The sequence below is a fragment of the Tursiops truncatus genome, chromosome 8, assembly GCF_011762595.2.
Source record: "Tursiops truncatus isolate mTurTru1 chromosome 8, mTurTru1.mat.Y, whole genome shotgun sequence".
Classification (NCBI taxonomy): domain Eukaryota; kingdom Metazoa; phylum Chordata; class Mammalia; order Artiodactyla; family Delphinidae; genus Tursiops; species Tursiops truncatus.
In genome coordinates, this window is record NC_047041.1 from 48234914 (window position 1) to 48258236 (window position 23323).

The following is a 23323-nucleotide window of genomic DNA, read 5'->3' on the forward strand; positions in this document are numbered from 1 at the left end:
TTTCACCCAACCTGCCAGCAAAACCTTCAGGGAGAATTGCCATTGTCAGCTAGGCCCTAATGATACCAGAAGTTTCCATTTTCCCCTCAGAGTTTCACATCTCCTCTCTTAAGCATGATGCCCTATGTGGCTTTATTTCCATGGCCAAGACAGAAATCAAATTTCACAGCTTTGGGGACAAATTTCAGATACTGAGGAAATACTCCAGGCAGAATGGAAATTTTTAAAAGGCTATATTGTTATGAATTGTTATCATCACTTTATATGGTATTCAGTTTATCAAACATCTTTATATCTGTTTCTTCATTTGATCCTACAACAACCTTGTGATATAAGCAGGGTGTGAACGTTATCCCCATTTTATAAATTAGGAATATAAAGCTTCAAGAGACCTTAGTCTTTTTTCTTTTCCATTTACAAATGCTATCACATTTAATTTTCAAGCAATCTGATGAGGCTGGTGGTGTTTTTCTGTTGTACATATGAGAAAACCAGGTATTTTCTGGGTTGAATAACTTGCACAAAATCCACCCTGTGAAACTTAAGATTTAAAGTTGAAACCTGTTTATTTCAGAGCTTTAAAAAGAAAAAAATTATACCAGGCTACTCCCAGTTGCCTGAAGACACAGGCTTTGCCAAATTCAAAAAGTTTCTGTGCTGACTCCACTTTGCAATAATCCTGATAATCAAAGAAAATCTGCCTTTATGAATCCATAAAACAAAGCTGGCATGAAGCCAAATTGAAATTTGATGTATCTGATTTTCAGAGTTACACACATATTGTACGAAATAGCTGGTTGGGGATTCAGACTGTTGTTTGTCTATAAAACTTACTTCATCTCACACGTTAAAGAATTCCTGAGCATTTCCTGAAACCTCTTTAAAGGGTCTCCAGCCAGGATGTGCAAAAACTTGTTCTAGTCAAAACAAATGACCCCAATTCTACTGAGAAAGAGAGAGAGAAACAACATGTCTTAATTCAGTATATTATTAAAAATTATTCTAAAAGATCTGATCTACATTGTAGTAGATTTAGCAAACAAAAGGATCATTTTTTTCCCCAGAAGTCTTTATTTAGCTTGCCCAATTTAGCAAACATTTATATTAGCATTTACTAATTGTTAACTATGTGTCACACTCTGTTCCAAACATTGGGGATACAGAAGAAGCATGACAATGTCTTGCCTTCATGGCATCTATAACTAAGTTCTTAATGCTCAGTGCTGGAGATCTCTTACTTTGTGGAGTTCAGAAAAGATAACAGACTCACCCTATTGTCTAGGTTTCCCAGTTATAGTTGGATTCTAGGGAATTTAGTTTAGAATCTGTTTATCTCTTTCTCTTCATCTCTCTGTCTCCGTCTCTCTCTGTGTGTCGCACACAGCGCGCGCGTGCACACACACACGTACACACACACAGTAGTTTGGATAAGAAGTAAGCCAAACATCTGTAAATCTTCGGTAGTGGAAAATTCCATGTCACCACTTTAACACAGAAGCAGGATGGCAACCTGAGAGATAAGTCAGGAGTTGGGGTAAAAGGCTAATTAAATCCTTAGGCAGAATTGTGGAGATCCACAGGCTGAAAATCCTTCCAGTAGCCAGAGGTTAGCTCTCTTGATGGCAGTTGGGCATGCCAATACACATATGGGAGGGAAGCTAGTCTTCTATAGCAGTCTATAAAAACAGCAGCCCTTCCCAGCATGACTACCTGAAAAACAGCCGGAGTCTGAAAGCTCTAAAGCTGTCTCTAAAGTTGATGTAACATGGTGGGGCCTCTTTTTTTTTTTTTTAATTTATTTATTTTATTTTATTTATTTTTTTGGCTGCGTTGGGTCTTCGTTGCTGCGCACGGGCTTTCTCTAATTGCGGCAAGTGCGGGCTACTCTTCACTGTGGTGCGCAGGCTTCTCATAAAGGTGGCTTCTCTTGTTGCAGAGCACGGGCTCTAGCCATGCACGCTTCGGTAGTTGTGGCACACGGGCTCAGTAGTTGTGGCTTATGGGCCCTAGAGTGCAGGCTCAGTAGTTGTGGCGCACGGGCTTAGTTGCTCCGCGGCATGTGGGTCTTCCCAGACCAGGGCTTGAACTTGTGTCCCCTGCATTGGCAGGCGGATTCTTAACTACTGCGCCAGCAGGGAAGTCTGCATGGTGGGGCCTCTTCTGTGCCTGTCTGACTCTGAAGTTTCAGGGCAAAGAAAAAAGAAGAGGTTGTGAAATGGTAACTTTTGATTCTTTTCTGAGCTCCAAGTAAATAGACTTATTTTTGTATCATTCATTATACAAAAGAATTTTGACACAGTATTGCTTCTTGGGCTTGAGACATAACCAGTATTCTATGGCCATCCTCCTATACATGCCTATTTGGTTAAGAGTCTAGTGGAGAATAACATGTCTCATATTTTTCTGAAGAATGTACTTTTCAGTATGGTCTCACAGTTTTTAATTTTTAAAGTACAATTGTCTATAATCTTTTGCAAAAACAAAGAGTAGTGGAGAAAGAGCAGTAATATATATGTTTGGAATTTTCTAGTTTTAAGCACTTTTATTTATCATATTACATTGATTATAAGGCTAACATTTTCCCCCTTTTACACCCATACATGTCAGCTTGTGAAATCTGAGTGAGTCTTGAGTCCACCCTCTCCAAAAACAGGACTATTATTATTATTATTTTTTTTTGCCGTACACGAGCCTCTCACTGTTGTGGCCTCTCCCACCGCGGAGCACAGGCTCCGGACGCGCAGGCTCAGCGGCCATGGCTCATGGGCCCAGCTGCTCTGCGGCATGTGGGATCTTCCTGGACCAGGGCATGAACCCGTGTCCCCTGCATCGGCAGGCGGACTCCCATCCACTGCGCCACCAGGGAAGCCCAGGACTATTATTAATTGGCACTGCTTTTTGAAATCAATACTGCTTAAAAAGATGAAAATGAAGTACATTGTATTAGATATTCAGAACAACTTTGTATAGGTGCAGAAAAGATTTCCCCATTTTACAAAGGAGTAAACAGCATCTCTGAGAGGTTGAGGAATTTTCCCAACATCACTCAGTGCCAAGACTCAAATCCAGAACATTGATTCCAGGGTACGGCTTTGAGACCCTAGTTGCTCTTCTCACTCTACCAGTAACCGTACAGTCTTTCACAAAGATTTAACCTGCCTCAGTTTCTCCATTGTAACATGTATTTGACTGTATTGGCTTCTTCGAAGGTATCTCATTACTGTTTAGAAAGTGCTTGATTCACATATAGGAGCGGAAATCTAAGTGGCAGATGCTCTTTTTATACTCACCCCAAAGAACCAGAAAATTAAAGGCTATGTACGAGCCTGTGTATGAGCTCCTTAAGGCAAAGAACTGCCCAGTGGATTCAGTATCCCTAGCAATTAGCATTGTGCCTGGCATGTAATAAACCCTGAAGAAATGTTTGCTGAATAAATGAAGGAAGGTATTTCCCCCAAAGAAATGGCAACATTTACAATTGCTCACCTGTATCTCATTGCTGGAACAGTGAGCAGGTGCTATGCTAATAATAGGTATAAACTATTCTACCTGGCCCTGGTGACAACAGCGGTCATGTCCAGGTAAACAATATTGTGATTCCAATAGACTGAACACCATTGATATTTGCCCCAACCCTCTTGGAAGGTGCCCCAAAGCTCAGGCTTCCTTAGCTTATAAGCCACCAAGGACTTCTAGCTCAGGTTTGTATAGTAAAAGCATCACTTCTTGGGTGAGCAGCAGGTGATCTCTTCAGACTGCTTCCCCTGGAGTGTGGAAGTGGATAACTTGGCAGGAAAGCAGCCTGTTCTGCTTGGATGTACAGAATCCTGCTTACAGCCCAGTGATTTACCAGTTGTTGTTAAAGCTGCACACATATCCGTAATGAGCAAATAGGAATAGGATGCTACTGTCCCCATTAGTGTGACTAAGGACTGGATATGCATTTGTCTTAAGAGGGGCCATCACAGTAACAACAGAAACAACTATCTTACATTTACAAAATGCTTCATGTCAAATCTCATTTTGATTCTCACACCACTTTGTGAGAGGAATCTCACAATTTACAGATGAGCAAACTGAAGCTCAGAAACTTTCCATGGCCGTGTTGGTAGTAAACGACAGGATTAAGGTTTAAAGCTGGCCTCCCAGCCTAAAGTTCCCTGTCCTACTCTGCTCACTGCTTCCTCTGGTAGCTGACAATCATGAGACAGTTGAATGAGGTCACAACTGTGGAGGGTATGCCACTCACCAGCTCACTTCGAGGATGACATGCCCATGGCTTCATGCTGTAGTCTAACGCAGTGAGCTTATTATTTTCTTCTCTCAGGCACAAGGCTGGCATCCGAGCCTTGAAGGTGTGAGCAGTTGTTCAGCTTTAATCTATGCAGATTAATCCTATTGCATTAAACAACCCCAGTCTCCTCACAGGAGGCAGTGCCTCCTTTCCTGTGTGGATGATGGGGTGAATTTGCTTCTGGGTCTCCTTGTTCACACTTGACAAATTGTGTAGGAAGCAGGTATATGGCAGAGACCTCTCTCATGTGTAGCACATGGCATTCACACCCTTGCCCTTGCTCCATCCAAGTGTCCATCAGTAGCTAAAGCCTTGAGATGATACCGATGGATGAGGTTACTAATATTCCTGAAAAAGGCAGCAGCTTTGGTATTGGGCATCATTCTCCTGACCTCCAGATCACTGTGGATTTGTGAGAGGTCCCTGAGGAGCCATTTAGTGGTTGCCCAGTAGGTGAGTAGTTCCACACTGGTGCCAGGTGTCCCCAAGTACGGCCATCATTGCTCTTTGGCCTGGTAGAGACATCAGTTCATAACAGGCAGAGTAAGGCTGTATTAGAGGGTACTGGGAGCAGACACAGCTTTCCATTTTACCTGGTACAGAAAGGGGTTATGACTTCTGCAAGCAGTGAACAAGAATAGGTGTTGAATTACATGTGAAAATTAACAGGAGGAATTGTCAGTAATTACCAAGAGCCAACCCTTTAGGTCCATCAGCTCTCTGTTGTAACCTTCCCAGCATGTCTTGAAGTAGGTACAGTTATAATTCCTGTCCTACTTATGAGGAAATTGAGCCCAACTTTCACAGTAATGCACAGCTAATAAATGGCAGAGCCAGGATTCTGACCATATCTACATAATCCAAATTTTCTACCCTGTCTACTATCATTACTCATCATGTCTAAGTGAAAGCAAATGATATAATTCTAATATGAATATGTCTAGTCAGGAACAACTAGATTTCGATACCCAAGAATGTGACATTTAAAAAAATATGGCTTATCATTTATAGAGGGGAAAAACGAACTAACCAGAGGTAATATTTCTTTTTTTTTCCAGTGGGTTTGTACTTTTAAAAATTGAAGTATAGTTGATTTACAGTGTTGGGTTAATTTCTGCTGTACAGCAAACTGATTGTTATACATATATGCATTCTTTTTTTATATTCTTTTCCATTATGGTTTAGCGCAAGATATTGAATATAGTTCCCCATGCTGTATGTTAGTACCTTGTTGTTTATCCCTTCTATCCCTATATAAAAGCTTATGTCTGCTAACCTCAACCTCCCACCCCATTCCTCCCCTAACCTTCTCCCCCTTGGCAACCACAAGTCTGTTCTCTGTCTGTGAGTCAGTTTCTGTTTCATTTGTGTTATATTTTAGATTCCACATATAAGTGATATATGGTATTTGTCTTTCTCTTTCTGACTTACTTAGTATGATAATCTCTAGTTGCATCCATGTTGCTGCAAACGGCATTATTTCATTCTTTTTATGGCTGAATAGTATTCCATTGTATATATGTACCACATCTTCTTTATCCATTCATCTGTTGATGGACATTTAGGTTGTTTCCATGTCTTGGCTATTGTGAATAGTGCTGCTATGAACATACAGGTGCATGTATCTTTTTGAATTAGAGTTTTGTCCAGATATATGCCCAGGAGTGGGATTGCTGGATCATATGGCAATCCTTTTTCTAATTAATTAATTAATTAACTTATTTATTTATTTTTGGCTGTGCTAGGTCTTCGTTGCTGTTCATGGGCTTTCTTTAGTTGCAGTGAGCGGGGGCTACTCTTTGTTGTGGTGTGTGGGCTTCTCACTGCAGTGGCTTCTCTTGTGGAGCACAGGCTCTAGGCACGTGGGCTTCAGTATTTGCAGTGTGCAGGCTCAGTAGTTGTGGCTTGCGGGCTCTAGAGTGCAGGCTCAGTAGTTGTGGTGCACGGGCTTAGTTGCTTCACAGCATGTGGGATCTTCCTGGACCAGAGCTCGAACCCTTGTCCCCTGCATTGGCAGGCGGATTCTTAACCACTGCGCCACGAGGGAAGTCCCGGCAATTCTATTTTTAATTTTTTTGAGGAACCTCCATACTGTTTTCCATAGTGACTTAAGGTCCTGCTTCTTTAATGCAGTTTCCCACCTCAGCATTATCCTGCTTAATTTCCTTGTCAGTGTCCCATTCAAGAAGTAAACTCCTTTAGGTTCTTTTTCAAAACTATATGCCATGCACCTAGTACAATCCCATGTGTAGGGAAGGAGGAATGATAGATCTTGAGGTTGGAGAAACAGAGATGAGTGAGGCATACCCACTCTCTAAGGAGTTTATGGGACAATAAAGGAGAGGACCAGCATGTACATAATACAGTAGGTGAAAGGAAGGAGAGTGAGATTTTAGGAGGGAGGGGTAGAGAATTGAGGAGACCTTAGGTTCTAAGGGAAGATTGTGGTGTTTTAATAGGTACTAAGATGTGATGGAGACAGACTGACCTCACAGAGATCCAGGGTTGAATGCTAGCTCCATGTCCAAGGAGCTCTGTTACCTAGAAGCTTTGTGACTTTGGTGAAGTTAGTTAACCTCTCTGAACCTGTTTCCTCATCTCTAAAATAATATGCTTACCTCAGAGCTTTGTTAGGAGAAATAACATAATTTTTAAGTATGCAGCACAGAAAGTAGTCTATTGCAGGTGCACAGTTCAGTAAACATGAATTTTCCTTTAGAATATATAAAGATTGAGCACTTTAAAATCTCATTAGAATGTTCTCCTGAGTGTTAGGATTTTATTGGAAAATATCCCAAAGGGGAGGGCATGGATGTGAATGAAACATTTGGGGAAAGAAGAGGGAATTAAGATTAAATGGACGTGGTAGTGTTAGATTTTTAACTTGTTGAAAATGTAGTTTTCAATACTATTGTAAAGCATAAAGAAGACATACTTCACAATTTATGTATCTACTTTCTTGTTTATTTCTAGAGCATTTCTAACTTTAAACTTGTTTAACTATGAGAGGCTGGAGACATAGCCCCTCTCCTCTCTGTCTCTGTCTCTCTCTCACACATGCATACACACACACCATTTATATTTGTAAACTCAGATCTTATTGTTTTTGCTTTGATGAAATTACTTGTAAAACTTTATTTTTCAAAAAGGAGCAAAGAGGGATAAACACTTTTGAATACAGGATTTGTGTTTAACATGATTGTCAAAGTGGAGAAGTTGAGAACAAGATGGATTCCAGTTAAGACAAATACAATACAATACAATACAACACACAATATAATACCTCCCCATCCACAGTGGAGAATGTAAACACCATAGAATACAATGCAGAATAAACATTTCAAAAGGATGGTAGAAAACATTTTGGGGATCTAATGAGCCATACAGTAAGGAGAACACAGGAAGAGCCTAATAAAGTGCTGATGGCATACAAGTTAAGTATCAGAGAACTGTTTCCAAAATGTATGACATGGCTGAGATGGGGAGAGCATAGAGACTGCCAAGAGAATAGTAAAAACAACAGTGGGATTTGGGAGTGGCCATAATTAGACAGGAGTAAAGCCTTGAAATTAGGCAGAATAATTAGCCTTGAAACCAAAGTCCTAGAGGAGAAGCATCTTGTCTTTCTACATTTAAAAAAAAGCCTTAATATTGAAAACAGGCAATTTCAGTCCTACAGGCATTTTAGAACTGAATTCATTTCAGTTCCTCTCACTTCCTCGTTCATTATTTATTCATTCATTCAGAAAATGTTTATTGAGCACCTGTTATTAAATGCCTCCTGCATACCAGACACTAGGTTAGGAACAGGGAAAGGCTTGCTGAACGCAATCTAATGGGGAAGGTGAGCAACGGCGCAAATGACTGCAGTTTGGTGTGATGAGTACAGTAAAGTAGCAAAGTGTCGGTATGTAGTCGAGGACTGGCACTGAGTTAGGTGTTTCGGTGGGCGGGGGGAGATGGTTGGAGGTGGGAGTTCAGGTTTTTGTCATGATAATAAAGTCATCAAATGGTAGAGGGGTTGTCCTGGGAACAGATGGCAGATTGAGTGATTCTTAGGGGCGATGCATGGTGTTTAGCTAGTGACAGTGTGGAGCATGGCTCAGAAGGAACAGAGAGTTCCAGCTCTGTGTTCCAGGCTAGATTATTTTCTCCAAAAAATGCTGATGGGGGCTGTGTGACTCTGTGCAAAGCTTTGATACTCATGCTGTGGTGCTGTACAGACCTGCCATGGATGTGCTCACGTACACCAAGATCCCTGTCTGACACCAAAGGCTGTCATATGGGAATTGTTAAATAAATTATAGTCTAAACTGTGGAATGTAATTAAGGGTATTAAGAAACATGATACTTATTATTTGAGAGAGGGTAGGAAAAGATCCAAGTTACACTGTTAAAAAGGGAGGAAAAAACATGAGCATAATATATAATTAAGATCTCATATGTGTGTGGGAGTATGTATATATTCAAATGAATTGAGAAATGTCTGCGGAAGTCCAGCACCCGCCAGCTATGTACCTATAGGCTACGCTATAGGGAAGGACAGCAGTGAGAGAGTAGAAGGGGGGATGGGGACCTCTCATTTTTTGTTCTGTGTTTTTCTGTATGGTTCACATTTTTACAACATCCATGGACTTCGTTTTGTAATTTAAATAAGAAATGAAATAATGCTTATGAAGCCCTGAGCACAGCATCTGTCATGTGGCTGGCAGTAATATTAATTGGATATTAATAGGATGGCAAGAAAATATGACTTGCTCAGAATGATTTAAATCTGCATATAGCATCATATTTATGGCTGTAAATAAGTGTTTTCTCTCTCTGCTAAAATGAAATGAAATAAATATCTTAAATTATGGTTAATAGATTTTAGGTTAAATAGGTATTCGGCTTATTTAAACATTTAGGATTTAATTATTCAAAGAGAAGTTGTGAACAGGAAGTCTTCCAAATCTAGGTAATATCAGACTTCGCCTAAACACCAGAAATTTCCTGTCAGTTAGGGTTGTCTGTAGAGCACTAAACTTTAAAAATATTTAACATTCAGAATTCATTGTTGTCTATCATTGAAAACTAAGGTCAAATCATTTTCTTTATGAAATTCCACGCCACAACAGCCAACAGATATTCAGTAAATTGAATTTAAATTTAATGGAACTTTTTATTATAAAAAATTTGAAGTACACTGTAAGTAGATCATCTTGTATTATATTCATTTAGTCATTCCTGTTTTTGTGAAAAGTTACGGATAAATTGAATTGAAAATCACATTGTTTTCTGAAATGTACTGAGGACCTCTGTGAAAATTCTTCATGCTTTAAATTCTCCGAAAGCAAGACACAGTTGTGCCAGGGAGGTGACAGACCAAGTTGGGATCAAGAACATGGAAACTTCAAAAGCCATTTCCTTTTCTATGCTCATTGTTTTACGGAGTGTCTTAAAACCTATTTTTCTTTCTTTCTTTTTATTGGATTGATATGGTGAAAAAATTTTTCCTGTGATGAAATAGCATCTTTTAATAATTATATTTCCTTGATTTTTTTAGACCCATATGTTTTTTCTTTGAATATTTCTAAAATAGATTTACTATTTTCGAACCCTGATCTCCTGAGAAGCTGATTTAAATATATTGTATGTATTAGAATTGATGAAGTTTGGCATGTGATGTTTTATATTAAAGCTATAAGGCAAAGTTGAGGTATGATCCCAAGTAATCAGCTTCTAGGAGCCCCCCACGGGGGGAAAAACTTAGCAAAATTAAATGGCGTTTTTTTGTTTGTTTGTTTGTTTGTTTTGTGGTACGCGAGCCTCTCACCACTGCGGCCTCTCCCGTCGCAGAGCACAGGCTCCGGACGCGCAGGCCCAGTGGCCATGGCCCACGGGCCCAGCCGCTCCGTGGCATGTGGGATCCCCCCGGACCGGGGCACGAACCCATGTCCCTCGCATCGGCAGGCGGACTCACAACCACTGCGCCACCAGGGAAGCCCTAAATGGCGTTTTTTACACAGTTCATCACCAAACACTTGATACTCTGGTCTATCTGGCTGGGGGTAACTAGAGACTCACCTCAGCCCCTATACTATTGGTAATCCTATGAACTTTTGGGGTTTTTTACCCTCTCATTTCTAAATTAATCCTATTATTTAGAGATAATTATAGATTCACATGCAGTTGTAAGAAGCAATACAGGGAAATCCTATGTACTTTTACTCTGTTTTTCCCAGTGGTAACATTTTAGAAATCTGTAGCATGCTATGACAAGCAGGATGTTGACGTAGACATAATCCATCAAATTTATTCCAGTTTTCCCAGCTTTACTTGTAATCATGTGTGTGTGTGTGTGTGTGTGTGTGTGTGTAGTGAGTTCTGTGTCATTTTGTCACATGTGCAAGTACCTGTATCCACGACCACAGTCAAGACAGGAAAGATTTCCATCACCAACAAGGATACCTTGTATAGCCCATTTATAAAAACACCCACCTCCTCCCCATGGACTTTTCACATATTGGGGATTTGGTGGTGGTATGTTTTTGAGTTACGTTTTGGGAAGTAACTGGTTTGTTCTTTCCCTCTGATGAATGTCTTCAAATAAATAATATGAAAGTAAACCTTCTGTGTTCCTCCATTCTTGCATTGTGCATCTCCCCGTGGCTTGGCAAAGGGACCAACAGCAGGGACGAAGGGTTGCCTTGAGTGTGCAGTATTTCTAACTTGCTGAAGGCACAGAACCAAATTTGCCACCTCCGTTTCCATTCCCAGATTACGCTCGATTTGAGGCCAAAATCCATGACCTACGAGAGCAGATGATGAACCACAGCATGAGCTCCGGGTCCGGGTCCCTGCGAACCAATCAGAAACGCTCTCTCTATGTCAGGTAGGCAACAGTGTATTTCTTACTGTGATCTGTACTTGTGAGCCATCAGCTTGGGGAGACAAAGGCGACGCCTTATAGCAACGGGACACGTGTTCTTGACTAACCTACACTTGTCAATACACCACTGTAAGACCTTAAGTTTAACCATTTTGAAGAAATTTTTGAAATGTTATTAATTATGTTAAATTAGTTAAAGGCCCCTGCTTTTAACAAGTTCTTTGACCATGTTGTGATCCAGGGTAAAGTTCTTAGCATAGGTTGTAGTAAAAATAATAAGAAATATTTTCAGTTCTGATACATCTTAAATTGAATATGTGGGCCAAAGCCCTGGACATTGGCTTACCATCAGTATGGGAAGAAAATATTCTCATATTGCTTCCTGGCCTGCTTGACATCTATGCATTAACTTTGGTGTATTGATTGGAAATCAGAAGTACTCTCTCAAAGAGCTATGTGGTTTTTTTCTTAAAGTCTTGGGAGAATGACTTTCTTCTGTGGCATCTCATTACCAGTTGATTCTCAAACCACAAAAGTTACTTGTTCCTTGCCTGTCAAAACTCATTAATTTACCAGAAAAAAAGATGATTGATTGAACTTGAAATGCCCTGTGGTCTTTCATCTCCATAGTTAACTCTTGAGTAAGATCCATCATCACTCAACTATAACATTCACCTCTTAGCATAAGCCTTCTATATTCTTCCCAAAATGTACTTCATCAGTGCTGACTCCACTTGAAAAAAACCCCAGAAAACTGTACACTTGCAAACTGTAAAAACTCAGTGAATTTGAAGTATCCAGTTGTTTCTTAAAAATAATTCATCATATTTCTTTAAGGATTTTATGTCATATTAAAGGATTAATTCCTAGTTTTTCATAAAATCTAGGAAAATCTTCCTAATTCCAATTGGAAACTATTCTTCATTCCACTATCATTCAATTAAAAAGAATGATGACTTACAATAATAATAATGTAAGTATTAACAGCCAGAGGGGGAGAGTGATGTCCAGTTAATGGTGCAGATGAATCCAGGTATCAGTGGAGGAACCATGCCCATCCTCACTGTATTCTCTCTCCCTCAGGATCTGGTCTGATTCCCACCTAGGGCCATATCCTCCTGATCTGAAATTTCACTGTCTTTTCTTGACATGAGGTGCATGTTATAGACATTAATTGATGTACTTGGATTGACTTGTCCTGTTGGTTCCTCTTTGGCTATAAAGTTATCTTTTGTGTGTATTAGGTAGGCACAGCAGGGCCAAGAAGGGAGCAGGATTCCAGAAGGCGGCAGGTTCTCGAAGGCCTTGATTTGCTGGCCTCTCTGACAAGCATAGAGTCCCTTCTTATTCCAGGGAGTTCCAGTACCTCAGAAGTCCTGAGATTTAAAATAAAAAAAACCCAGAATATCAATGTCCCAAATTTGTTCAACTGCGTTTTGGAAGATTATTTTGATACATTTCTGTGTAATCTGTGAAAGGAACTGTTGAGGACCACCCTAGAACATGTCTTGTAGTGACATCACAAATATGATGGAAAGTAGCTGTTTCTGTTCTCCTTACTTGTGTTGTATTGCTATTCTTTGTGATATAAAATATTTTCTAATCTTGAAATGTTTTAGTCTTGGGTAGCAAATTAGGAAAAGCCAATTAGGTTAGTAGGTTAGAGATAAATCAGCTAATAAAAATGGAATGGTTATATAGAATAAAACTGGAAGGAAACATTACCATATTGTTGGTATCTTGTTAAAAAATAGAATGCATAAACATGTCAATGTACTAGAAGGAGTTTGCCAAAAATATACTGGTAATAGCTTACTCCTGTTAATTAAGTTGTGGAGGATTAGGAAAATTAAATGAAGTGCTATGATGCTATTATGTAAGACTAATAGACTTATTTGAAATAATAGTGTTACTCAGAATCAGACCTTTATTCTCTAAAATGGTAAATAAAACTATAACATACAAGAGATGAAGACTTAAGGTAATAAAGAATGTTACCTTGTTAACATTCTAATAGTTGGAGGTCATATTGAAAGGAGGAACTACTTTTAAATGAGGCTCAAAAATAGCTGACACTAAATGGGAAATTTCCCAAATTATTTCTTCACAAGATACGAAAAGTGTGTTGTAGAGGGCTGACCTCAGTATCTAAATGACTTTTAGAGGCATAGAATTGGAAAAAGATATGAACCATGAATAGAGTAAAATCAGAGGGAAAGAACTTACAAGATCCCCTGGCCTTGTTCTCATGCAATGTGATAAATTAATTTAAATTAATTAATAAAATGAAATGAAATGGCAAGGCCTAAAGGGGATTCTTACTAAAAATGATTAAGTATGTTTGTTTGTTTGTTTGTTTTACACCAGTTTTAGCTATAGGATTTTCATAGATATGCTTGTTTCATCCAGATCGCTTGAATAGAACTAGTGCCAGTTGATTGTGCTTATTTTAGAAAGTCAACTAGTTGCTGTCTCAGAATAAATCAGTAACAGAATTTCTCTGATTATATAAACATCAGATGATGAGCATGTCTCTTTAATCTGAGAATGACACCCTGGAGTATTATTCTCTTTATTCTGCTCAGCTTTATGTAATTCTAGGGCTGGAACCTTAGCTATCACCAGGCCCACTGTTTAATTTGCAGAAGGGGAAACTGAGGCCCCAGGAGGGAAGGGATTTGCCCGGGACCCCACAGCCATTTGGTGGCAGAGTTAGATGTCCTACCTCCTAGTGCCACCTCACTCCACCTGCTCAGGGGACAGCTTGTGCGTCTCAGCTGTTGAACGCACTTTGGCCATGAATCCCAGTGTGCTTCCATCAGCACAGTGGCCGACTCTTGGATTAAGGAGTAGATTAGCTGAGAGGAGAAATTCAAACAGAAACCTCTTTGGGGTTTTTACACAGGATAAACTGTACTATAGGGATTTCATAGGGGATTTCTTTAGTACTATTCGTATTTTTCCATGAAGCCGAAACCTAAACCAGAAAGCAAGCAGCTTCTTGTTCTGTAATAAACAATTTAGCTGACTTAGTAGAACATTTGTTTGCACCACAAAACCACCCTTCCCCTTGGAGTCACCTCCTCTTCCCTATATGCACAACACATACACACGCACACACTCTCTCACACCTCACACTCCCAGCATTAGCCCTGCGCTGACCATGTCCAAGATAGTGCATCTCCTCAGGATATTGCAGAAGTTGGCCTCATTCCCCTACTAGAAATGGTCCTCCCTGGTGGTGGCGATTTATTTGCCCGACAGTGTGGAAGAGAGAGGGAGGGAACTAGCACATCTGAGCCAGGCGGTGTTGTAAACTTGAGCCAGCCCTCTCTATTTTCCAATCTAGTTGTAATCATTTTCCTTCTTTTAATCTTTTTTGTAAGGTGCTTGAAGTGCTTTGGTAGTGCCATGCAAATGGAGTTGATTGTTGCTAATGATAATACTGTACGTGTTGTATGCCAGTGATTTGCATCTATTTGATTTAATGGGCCATGCGTATTGTGTATTTCCTGCATTGTGAAACATGTAGTTGTAGAACCTTAAAAGTAAATAAAATATTAAAAATTTGAATAAAGTATTTTTCAAAATGCTCCACAAGTACATTATCAGTTCTTCAGCCATAGATTCACTTGGGCTCCTGAACCACTGGAATACGGGGTTTCGGGTTTCATTGCATGTACTTTGGGGCTCTCCATATGGGCAGGTTGAGGTCTCCCTAGCTCTAAAATATGCACTCCCCGTCTTCTTATCAGTTGTTAAATGCATCCCTATAGCAGAACAAGGCTTTTCCTGCTACTAATAGGAATGCACCTTTATATCTAAAAGCTATGAAGAAAGGTCAGAGATACAGGGGATTAAATTCACACAGAAGTGCAGATGGCTAAGGAGAGATCCTTTCTTCTGATAAAAGAGAGCAAGAGCACCCAGGACACTGGGAGAATGGAGAGGGGAAGAAAGAAAAGCAGGTAAGTCCACCAATGGGGAGTGAAAGGTCACAGGAAAGAATATAAAAGAGAAACTTGGCCCATGTTCGTTTGTTAATAAAAGGTACCGATTTTGAGAGTTCAAGTGAATAAGCTTTCTGTTGTGAATTTAGGTTTTGTTTGTTTGTTTGTTTGCTTCATATTTGGAGCATTTTGTGAATTTATGTTTAGTCAGTTACTATAATTTATTTATGCATTCATCAAGCATTTTTTGAGTGTATATTCTGTGCCAGGACCTATAATGGACATTGAGGACCCAGCAGTAGAAGTCATGTTTCCTGTCCCCAAGGAACTCACATCTAGTGGGGGGGACAGCTGAGGGGAAGACAATCACAATGCAGTGTGGTGTGAAAAGTTACCTCTAGAGAGGCCGAGAATCTTTACTGCTGCCTTATATAAGGATATCTGAATTGATTCTTGAAGATTTTGTATGAGTTAATCCAGAGGCCTTCAGACCTTTTTACTCAAAGTAAGAAATACATTATTCATCATGGCCCAGTAAATACATACGCACATAAAGCTGAAAGAAGAATTTCATCAAAGTGTACCTTTAATGTACAGTAAACTTTGCTATTTTCCGTTCTATTTGTCTTCCTCTTTTTTTAAAAAAAGTGAAGGTCACAACTCATTAACTTGGTTTAATAACTCACTAATGGGTTGTGATCTACAGCTTGCAGATGGAGTAAACAAGGAGGAGCATTCCAGGCAGATGACACAGTACATAGGCAGGAGAACACATCTTCACTACGTTACAGTTAGCATCTCTGGAATCCCCAGACCCTTGGTGTCCTAGCCAGCTTGGAAGGCGGTTCTCCCTGGCATAGATGAGGAAGTAGAAATGGAGGGAAACGTTTGTCAGGCGTCTTCTGTGGGTCACCCATTATGTTAGTGTTTGCCATATATATTTCCCCGTATGATTCTCTCAACACCTCGAAGAATCAGGGGATATTTCCTCTATTTTACAGGTGAAGAAAGTGAGACTCGGAGAAGGTAAATATTTGCCCCCAAGCTCACAGAATGGGACTGGACGTGAGCCAGACATTCAGGTCCTGTGTGTGAGGCAGTAGAGAACAATGCTTATTTAAGAGCACGGTTGCTGCATTGTGCCAGACAGACAAACATTTGAATCTTGGTTCTGCCACTTACTAGCTCAGTGATCTTGGACAGGTCAGTCTCTCTGTCCTTAGCGTCTTTATCCGTGAAATTAGTAACAAGATACCACAAAGTGGTTGTGAGGATAAAGTAAAATGGTGAATTTAAATACCTGGCACATGCGAAGCAATTGATTAATGTCAGTGGTGTTTATCATTTATTAGAAAGGCAGCCTGTCCCCTGCAGGACAGAGAGACTGTAGAATTGTTTGTGAACGGAGACACTTTTCTCAGCAGCGGTGAGTCTCCCTGTGCCTTGGCTTTCCTTCATCAAGGGAAGGAGGATAGACTTCCTGGAGACCTTTTATGTTTTCAGTCCTCTAGACCCCATGAAAGCCAACGGGAAAGGCCAGGATTCTATGGCTCCAGAGTGCCCAGCTGTGCCAACTCATCAGGCATTTCTCATCCCCCACAAGGGTCTGTCCAGAGACAGAATCTAAAAAGAATTCAGTTGGAGACACAGCTAAGAAGAAAGGGTTGCTTTGCTTACACCTGGCCCTTCCAGTTCCTCATGGGTGTTATCAGCGTCCCTATCCTCACAATTTCTTCCATTTTTCCTCTGCATTCTTCAGCTACTCTAAGCCCTCTGCTCATGGTTTTCTGTTCTGAATTTGAAGGATTTTCTTCTTTTTACAGTGGTTCGAAGTCCACATTTTAAACTGGTAACTCAAACTTTCTACTTTCCTTGACAGTTTTTGCTTCAAAGGCTATATAATATAACAAATGCTGAGGTCTGCCTCCTGCCCCATTGTTTAACATAATGTTTTTACACATAGATTCATTAGGGCATCGATTCTTTCATTCAACAAACATGGTTTCACGTACTTACCTACAATATACCAGCCTGCCGTAGATGCTAAGGATACAGAGATGAGTAAGAGCACAGACCTCTTTCCCTCAGGATTCTCATTGTACATATCTGCAGGCAATTCAAGTAGTATGTAGATCATTATAACTGTCAAGTCGTACTGTCAAGTAGTATGTAGATCATTGTAACTGTCCTTTTATGATACCTCATGTGTTATATGCCTTGCAGTTATTAACCTATTTTAATCTTTACATTATGCCTATAAGGCTTCCTACAATGAAATCTACCCAGAAGACCACTGGTATTTAAAACTCAGCTATGAAAATAGTGATCACTCTGGTCTTTATTAAAGCTTCATGGGAAAGCTCCTTGAAATGGCAATACCATCAATACTGGACCTGCAAATCCCAGTTAATGTCTTAATTTTACTATATCCTTAGTGCCTTATGCCACAGTGCTTGGCATAAGAAAGTCTTCTTAGTAAATATTTGTTGGATGAATTAATTCCTAGACTCTCTTTCCTATACAAATGTGAAAGAAAAAAATTAGAAGATAAGCCAGGACCTTTGAGCAGTCAGTCCTACGGAAACCCAATACCAAGTGTGTGGAGTCTGGCTGTGTCCTGAGGACGCAGGAACTACCTACTGGTACTGGGATTTCCAGGACACATCGGGCTCTGCAGGGCCTTTCAGGCTGCTTCATTTGCCTGCTGAACTCTGTGACCCTCTTTCAACTGAGGCCTAATTCAATAATACATTTAGACCATGACACACAGCCTGTACCCTCTTAGCAAGAGGACTTGGGGTAGGGGCTGGGTTCAGGGTGAACTTCATCCATTTTCTCGTTCTCGGCACCCTTAATCTTCCTGTTCTAGGGACATAGGGCTGGGAGTTACATTGAAGCAAGTCTTGAGCAAACGTATCTCACCCAGGATTCTTTATCCTGATGGGTTTTCATTCTAGAGGAAAGATGTTCTTACCTGATTGATTTTGGTGGGAGGGGAAAGCAACCTCATCATATAAGTAAGAGACCCTGGTATTTTTTCTTCTTCTTCTTTAAACAATAACATATCCTTCCACTCTACTTCCTTCCCCCACTGTACTGCTGGTCAGTAACCTGGGGATACAAAGGAAGAATGTGGAATGAAGCCAGTCAGGGGACTTTGCTCCAGTGCAAAGCTGCTTCCAACTTCACCTGGCTATGGATTTCTCCAGGTCGTTTAAGGCAAAGCCATGAAATCTGTGAACTTCTTCCCTTCCAACCTTGGACCAACATGCTGTCAGCAGCCGTCCCCATAGGACATGTCTCAATCCTGTGTGCATCCCCTGCCCAGTGCTTGGCGCAGCGCTGGCCTACAATGGCATTTTTACTGCCTGTCATTCATTCAGTCACTCATATATTCTTATTTGGCAAAATTATCATTTATTCTTTCAGAAATACAATGTATTATAGCACCTTGGATTCAGAGTTTCTTACCTCTCTTAAAATCTTATTGGGGGAGACATGACCAGGTACCTGCAAAATGAGGCAGAGAGTCTGGAGATAGTCTAGACTTGGGAAGCCAGAGAGATCTGGAGAGGGCATTGCAAAGTCAGGGTAGGCAGCTGGTACCACACTGAGAGGCCAGAGCTTGTGTACCAGTGCTTTACTCCTGACTTTGTTTAAGCCTTAAAACAGTGCTATGACATAATTATGATTATTATCCCCATTCTACAGAGGAGGAACCTTGTAGAAGGAAAAATAACCTATACATGGTGCTACGTGGCCAAGCCATATTCTCTACCCAGGTGTGTCTCTCACTGGAGCCCATGCCCACTGTACTGCAGTACAGTGAGGAGGAAGTTAATCCTGTAGGGGCAGAGGTTACATTCATATTGATAGACCTTCTGTTTGGTTTATGCTTTATACTGACTTCCTCAGGGTAGACCTGGCATCTGATCCAGACTTCACAGTTGCTCAGTTGCTGAAACTTGAGTTTCTCATTTGTAAAATGGACATAATACCTGGTTCACAGACTTGTTGTTAGGATTAAGTTAAACTAAGTCTATGAAAGAGCCTGCCAGATGGGCCCGTTAAGTAAAGGGGAGGACCTTTACTCCTTCCATTATTCAGAGCCTGCCTCCTAAGCTGGTGCCTCCTTTAAAGCGGAATAGATTTTGATTCTTCATGTATACTTTGAGACTTATTAGCACTATGTGCACTCTTTCAGGCATTTGCATTTTTAATTGCATCCTTAATTGTGGAACAAAAGGCTTTGTCTTCAGGCAGCTAATTTTGTGCCAGAAATAGAATGGAGGAGGGGTCATTGGGGATCTGGAGGAGGTTTCTCCTTCACCTAAAATCATAGGCTGGCCCCGACTTTAGAAGGTTTTTAATTTTTAGATTTCTATAGAAAGAGAGACAGTAGTACCATGGATGACCCTACCATTGACCATCACATTTTTTTTATCTATCCCTCTATCCCAAGATCTAGAATCAGATATCATTTTTATTAATGGCAGACCCTCATTCATTCACTTGCTCACTCATTCATCCAGAAAACTGTTTCAGAGCCACAACCATCTACCTTATGCTATTACTATGCCCTGGGGAATAAAAAGATTAATAGGGCGTCTTTTCTGCCCTGAAGGCACTGAAGAATCACTCTACCAGCCTGGGTTCTGATCCTCACCCCCGCCCCATGGTATTCATACTTCCAGACATTTCACATCTCCAGAGGAGGTACTGTAGCCTGTTAGCCCAAAATTACTACTTCCAAGAACAATCTGAACAGCTCTAGCTACAAAGAGGGCAGAACAATAAAAGGCACAACACAGAATGTTGACAGGAGAGAACAGGTGAGAGGTGAGGGCATGGAAAAATTGAGGGAATCTCCACCCTAAATCATGTGATTCGGTTAGGAACAAGGGAATAAACTCAGGACATTGGTCCTTTCATCTCAGCATTTGAAACAGAGCCAGACACATTATAGGAAATCTTTAAGTACTTATTGAACAAACTTTTTGAATATCAATTCAAATTGATATTTGAATTGATATCAATTGAACATGAAGGTTAAACATGATGGTACTGGGAGAATCACCAGTGACTCATAGATGCTGGTTGAGTTAAGCACGTTCTCCTCTGTGTTCCTCTGCCCCATGTAAACTCTCTTCTAACCTTCACACCCTTTCCACTGCCCGCCTCTTAACTCACCTGTCCCCTCCACCGATGGTGAGCACCTCTCAAATGGAGATTTGCCCAGTTACAGTCTGTATCTGCACGGTCTGGCCTACGGTAACTGCTGAATCCATCAAGTGAATGAATTATGGATGTTGCTAGATTGGAGAGCATTTAACTTTTAATTAAAATTTTACTTAATTACCTCATGGCTTGCAAATGGTTCCCTGCCTAACAGAGGTCCTTGTCTCTTCTTGATCGGATGAATAAACCGTCCTGTTCAGTAGCGATAATTGTCTCAAACTATGTTTTTTTAAAAAACTCATTTAGCCAGACAAATGCCATATTTAGTATAGGTTAAGACTTCAAACCCATTTTCCTTTTTATTGGGAATCAATAAGAACAGAAACAATAATAAACATCCACAAGTTCTTCTAAAATACTTCCTAGTAATAAACAGCTAATTATAATTGCATCCTATTCTATGCCAGGCAGTTTGCTAAGCACCTTATACGGATTATCTTATATAATTCTCACAGCCCCTGCCCCCCTAAGAGATAGGTGCTAGTTTTAGCCCCACTGTAAAGAAGAGAAAATGGAGACCAGGTCTGAAGTTTACCCATAAGAGGCTAAGCTGGGCTTAGAACCTAAGCCAGCTGTCCTCTGCCCCTACCTATGGTGCCATGTGGCTTTATTGAAAGGCTTTCATAAATTTGATTTGATTTGATTTAAAATATCTGTTAAGTAGGTATTGTTTTCCCACAGTTTTCAGATAAGAAATCTGTGGCTCAAAGTATTGAACTATCTACTCTTTTCTCCACGCATAGAGTAGTACCAAGCCCTTGCCTCAGTCCAGTCTCTTTAAAGGTGTGTGAACCCACAGCTCACATGTATCTTTGTCTAACGTTTGCCTCCTGTTTCATTTACTGCCACGTAACACACCGCATGATTTCTATAGAACTACTTATGCATTGTTAAATGTCGAATGGGCAGCTGAATGAATATCATAGTCACCTTAGATCCTGTACTCTAGTTTGAAGATGCCCAGAGCATGCGGATTTGTGGTTAAATTGAGCGAGACCCCCTGAGCTGTGGCCATGACAACAGTGTGAACAAATTCTCTGCCCCTTTTCTGCCAGCAGATTCTGCAGCCTGCGTAGCCCTAGCCAGGTAAAGCCCCACATCAAAGAACACAATTGAAGTGCCTGTCATACGTTGTGCCCCGAACATGGGGGAACATGCAGCCTGAGACCCACAGTCAGCTATACAATTTGTGGGGCCCAGTGCAAAGTGAAAATGGGGCTCCACATTCAAAAATTAGAATGTAAAGACAGTGAGAGCAGAGCATAATACTAAGTGCGGGACTCTGCAGCCACGCAGGCCCACACCCATGATGCCAGTCCTGCTAACACCTGGCTTAGGACAGTTTGCTCAAAGCTGAAGGCATGTGTGTTTCCCTTAGTAAATAGTGCAGCAAGTGTAAGAAACACGATATCAGCATTGGGAACATTTTCAAGGAGCCAAGCTTTGTCTTTTACCTAAAAGAATACTTTGTATAAAGTATCCATACCTCTGCTTTTGGGATCTGTGGAAAAGCTATCTTTCATCCCTCTTAGTGCTTGAGGACCTTGAAATTCCACTTGCTCTGAACTTTCAACGGCCTGCTTTCAGTCATCACTCTCCACTGTAGGAAATCTTTCAAAAGTTAAGTGGTGTCATTTTTTTCACATTTAGTTAGCACCTGCAGTACACTGTTCTGCAAAACAGTCTTCCTGTTCTGCAAAAGTTACTACTCCTTCTCCTTGCTCCTCAGGTCTAAATTCTTAAGAAAATGTATAAAAGTGCCTCAGAACTTCCCTGGTGGTGCAGTGGTTGAGAGTCCACCTCCCGATGCAGGGGACAAGGGTTTGTGCCCCGGTCCGTGAGGATCCCACATGCCACGGACCGGCTGTGCCTGTGAGCCATGGCCGCTGAGCCTTCGCGTCCGGAGCCTGTGCTCCGCAACGGGAGAGGCCACAACAGTGAGAGGCCCGCATACCGCAAAAAAACAAAAACAAAAACAAAAGTGCCTCAGAGGACTTTGGAAATCACTGGAACCTTTTGGGTGTTGGTGTCCTTTCCATGTGTGATTTCCTACATGCAGAGGCTGCAAGACTTATAGATTTCCCTGACCAACAGCATTAGAATTTAAAAAATCAGGACTTCCCTGGTGGCGCAGTGGTTGAGAGTCCGCCTGCCGATGCAGGGGACGCGGGTTCGTGTCCCGGTCCGGGAAGATCCCACATGCCGCCGAGCGGCTAGGCCTGTGAGCCATGGCTGCTGAGCCTGCGCGTCCGGAGCCTGTGCTCCACAACAGGAGAGGCCGTAACAGTGAGAGGCCCGCGTACCGCAAAAAAAAAAAAAAAAAAAAAGAATTTAAAAAATCAGGGGCCTGACATGGGATTGACAACTTAATTTCACCAAGTAAGAAGTCTAAAAATAATAAACCCACATACAAATTATATTTTAAATTGATCGCTCTTTATTATTGCCATCATTTTATATAAGAAAGGCCATTTTAAGGTCAGAAAAATAGGAACAAAATATAAGCATCAGGAAAAGTACTCCAAATTTTAAAATTTATAATTTTATAAACCCCATTAGATGCATCTCCATCTTTCTACTATCCACATAATCCTACCTTGTAGCTAAGAAAATTAAGGCAAACATTGTGACAGCTGACTTGTTTAAATTCTTAATCCTGAATTTTCTGGTTTTAAATGATTATAAAATGCCTGAGATGGCTTTTTACTTTTGTCCTTTCTTGATGAAGAAAGCCGTCTTTTAGATTTTCTTATTCCTCATGTATTTTCTTCATTTTTTATACCATTTTCTCAATAAGTAGGAAGCCCAGACTATTGCTGGTGAACATCCTCTTTGGTAAACTGATGCTTTTTGGTGATGCTTGTTAAGAGGTAAGAAGGAATTTCCATTATCAAAGTAGGATTTTTATTATTTTTTAAATTGTACTTTCATATATTTTACATTATGGCATTCTTTATTTTATTTTATTTA

The 23323-nt window shown here is 40.6% G+C and overlaps 1 protein-coding gene across 8 annotated transcripts in view; it reads left to right on the forward strand.

Moving 5' to 3' along the window:
* DLG2 (discs large MAGUK scaffold protein 2) overlaps positions 1–23323 on the forward strand; it is a 2041254-nt gene that overhangs the window by 1879468 nt on the left and 138463 nt on the right. For all 8 annotated transcript variants that reach the window (XM_073808350.1, XM_019948680.3, XM_019948679.3 and 5 more), the window contains one exon: positions 11054–11168. In XM_073808350.1, coding sequence (XP_073664451.1) covers positions 11054–11168 — 115 coding nt within the window. The remainder of the gene's footprint in view (positions 1–11053; positions 11169–23323) is intronic.